Source organism: Dipodomys ordii, unplaced genomic scaffold (assembly GCF_000151885.1).
Source record: "Dipodomys ordii isolate 6190 unplaced genomic scaffold, Dord_2.0 Scaffold202, whole genome shotgun sequence".
NCBI lineage: Eukaryota > Metazoa > Chordata > Mammalia > Rodentia > Heteromyidae > Dipodomys > Dipodomys ordii.
The window spans coordinates 1,185,440-1,188,558 of record NW_012267418.1 but is presented as its reverse complement, the minus strand read 5'-3'; the positions used below and the strand labels follow the sequence as shown (position 1 = coordinate 1,188,558).

General features: G+C 48.3%; 1 protein-coding gene across 1 annotated transcript in view; it reads right to left on the bottom strand.

Moving 5' to 3' along the window:
* Positions 1-2,720, bottom strand: part of Ehmt2 (euchromatic histone-lysine N-methyltransferase 2) — a 25,245-nt gene extending 22,525 nt beyond the window's left edge. Inside the window, exons 1-3 of the mRNA XM_013035002.1 lie at positions 2,639-2,720; positions 2,517-2,557; positions 2,227-2,382 (exon numbers count right to left, since the gene is read on the bottom strand). Of these exons, the coding sequence (XP_012890456.1) occupies positions 2,227-2,382; positions 2,517-2,557; positions 2,639-2,678 (237 nt within the window). The 5' untranslated portion in view covers positions 2,679-2,720. The remainder of the gene's footprint in view (positions 1-2,226; positions 2,383-2,516; positions 2,558-2,638) is intronic.
* Positions 2,721-3,119: the final 399 nt, after the last annotated feature.

Genomic DNA, 3,119 nt, shown 5'->3' with positions numbered 1-3,119 from the left:
CACTTCCGGCTTTTTTCTTTTTGCTTATGTGGTGCTGAGGAATCGAACCCAGGGCCTCAGGCATGCAAGGCAAGCACTCTACCACTGAGCCACCTTTCCAGCCCCTTTTTTTTGTTTTTGTCAGTCATGAGTCTTGAACTTGGGGCCTGGGCGCTGTCTCTCAGTTCTTCAGCTCAAGGCTAGTGCTCTACCACTTGAGCCACAGTGCCACTTCCAGTTTTCTGGTAGTTAATTGGGGTAAGGGTCTCACAGACTTTCTTGCCAGGGCTGGCTTTGATCCTCAGATCTCAGCCTCCGGAGTAGCTAGGATTACAGCCACGCAGCTGACTTGGTTTCTTTAACAAGCAAATTGTGAGGTGTTTTTTGTTTTGTTTTGGTACTAGTCTTAGGACTTGAACTCAGGGCCTGGAGGCTTTTCTGTTCAGGCTGGCACTCTACTTACTACTTAAGCCACTGCTCCACTTCTAGCTTTTTGGTGGTTAATTAGAGATAACAGTTTCACAGACTTTTGTACCCAGTCTCTCGGATTGTCTTCCCAGGCTGGCTTCTAACCAAGATCTCCAGATCTCAACCTCCAGAATAGCTAGGAATGCAGGCCCGAACACACACTTGGGGCACTGGGTGCCCCAGCCCATGAGGATGTTTTTTAGGTAAGGAAATCTACATAAAGATTTTTAGGTAAGGCAACTATCAATCAATCAAATCAGAGAGAGAGAGGGAGAGAGAGTGTGTGAGTGTGTGTGTCCCATTTGAAATACTGAGGAAATGTGAAAACTGACAGAATATCTGATGATATTATGGAATTACTAAATCATTAAAGACATGGTGGCATGTGCCTATAGTCCCAGCAACCCCAGAGGCTGAGAGGAAGGATCACTTGAGCCTAGGGTGCATGACCAGCCTCAGCAACATAGACTCAGCATCCTACAAACAAAACACAAAAGGGAAATAAAGCAGGTATGGCAGTGCATGTCTATAATCTCAACTAAAGAAGAGGCAGAGATTGGGAAGATGGTTGTTTGAGGTCGGACTAAGGAAAATTTTAGTGCAACTCCCATCTCAATCAACAGAAGAGGTTGACCTCACACCCTTATCTATTTGGGATGATCAAGGTCCAGGGCAGCTAGCGTATACACAAAACCTTATCCTTAAAACAAACCGAACAGGGCTGGGGGTATGGTTCACGTGGTAGAGTGTTTGCCTAGATAGTACAAGGCCCTGAGTTCCAGTACCACCTAAGGAAAAAGAAGCAAAAGAGCAAAACTAGGTTGTATGGGCAAACATATACAACAGAACAAAACAAAATTGGGTGCTTCTGGCTCATAGCTATAATCCTAGCTACTAAGGAGGCTGAGATCTGAGGACTGTAGTTTGAAGCCAGTTAAGAAAAAAGTCCAAAAGACTATCTCCAATTAACCAGTGAAAAAGCTGGATTGGAGGTATGGTTCAAGTGTTACAGTGCTAGCAATGAGTCAAAAAGCTGAGCAAGCGCTGGAAGCCATGTTCAAGCTCTAGTACACACACACACACACACACACACACACACAAGGGGCTGGGAAGGTGGCTCAGTGGCAGAGCGCTTGTCTTGCATGCATGAGGCCCTGGGTTCGATTCCTCAGCACCACATAAGCAGAAAGAAAAAAGCCAAAGTGGCACTGTGGCTCAAGTGGTAGAATGCTAGCCGTGAGCTGAAGAGCTGAGGGACAGCGCCCAGGCCCAGAGTTCAGACCCCATGACCCCCCCCCAAAATATAACAAAAAAAAAACAAATATCAACCCCCTAAACAAAAAACAACCATAAGATGGCTGCAAACAGAAGTGAAGAATGGTGGCTGCCCTGGTGGAGAAGGGGGAGGGCTGGAATGGTTGGAGCACACACTGGAAACACTTGTAGATTACATGGGGCAGTGAATGAATCAGCGAGTGTTCACAAGACAAGGAAAGAAATAGAGGGGGAGGGGCTGGGAATGTGGCTTAGTAGAGTGCTTGTCTAGCATGCATGAAGCCCTGGGTTTGATTCCTCAGTACCACATAGAAAAAGCTAGAAGTGGCACTGTGGCTCAAGTGGTAGAGTGCTAGCCCTGAGCAAAAGAAGCTCTGGGGCAGTGCCCAGGCCTGGAGTTCAAGCCCGAGGACCCACAAAAGAAAAGAAAAAGGGAGGAGAGGGGAGGAGAGGAGGGGGAAACTGTAAAGACTAGAGGGAATTGCATCTGGGGCCCCAGCTCACCTTACTGTCAGAATCCACGCGTTCATCCACAGAGTAGGAGTCATAGTAGAGACTGAAGTCATCGCCTACCACTGTTTCCCACTCCTCTAGGGACCTGGGGTGCCCCTTGTCCAGGGACACTTCTCCGGAACCCCTTGCAGAATTCAACTCCTCTGACTGGAAGAAGACAGAAAACTGGCGGCTTCTGGCAGTTTCCCAGTTTTTCAAGAACAGCATGTAGTCCTAGCGGCTAGGATCCCCTGGAGCAGCATCCCCCCACCCCATGGGCAGGCCTTGCCCCTTTGGCTTACCAGGCCACCTGCAGAGTTCAGCTTCCTCCTTTTGGCCACCTCTGGAAGGAGAGAAAGAAGGACTGTATTCTAACCCCAGGACAGGCCACAGGAGTCTACGGGGAGTGGAGAGTGGGACTGACCTGAAGTTACCTTCCCCAGCGAATGCACATCATCACTCATGCGGAAATGCTGCACTTCTGGGGGCCGCTTCTCAGGGACTGGGGGCTGGAGCAAGAGGGACCAAGCTCAGGATCAAGGAGCAGCTACATGATGCTCAGGCAGGGTGGCAAAGGAAGCCAAGCTCCACAAAGTGTCAACCAAGGACCAAAAACCCTTTTCCCAAGCACAGGAGCATCCAGCATGCCATAGCTCACTTCTCTCTCCAACCACTGAGATGGCTCTTCTCATTTTACAGATGAGAAAACAAGCTTAACGAGATTCAAGACAAGGCTCAAGGTCCACTGTACACCCACAACTGTAGCTGCATCATTCACAATGGCTGACCCATGAGAGCAAACCAAGTGTCCATAATGGATGGATAGACAAGCAAAATGGTGTACATTTTATGGGGCAATACAATCATCCCTCTGTATCCACACGTTCCATGTAAAAAAAAAAAAA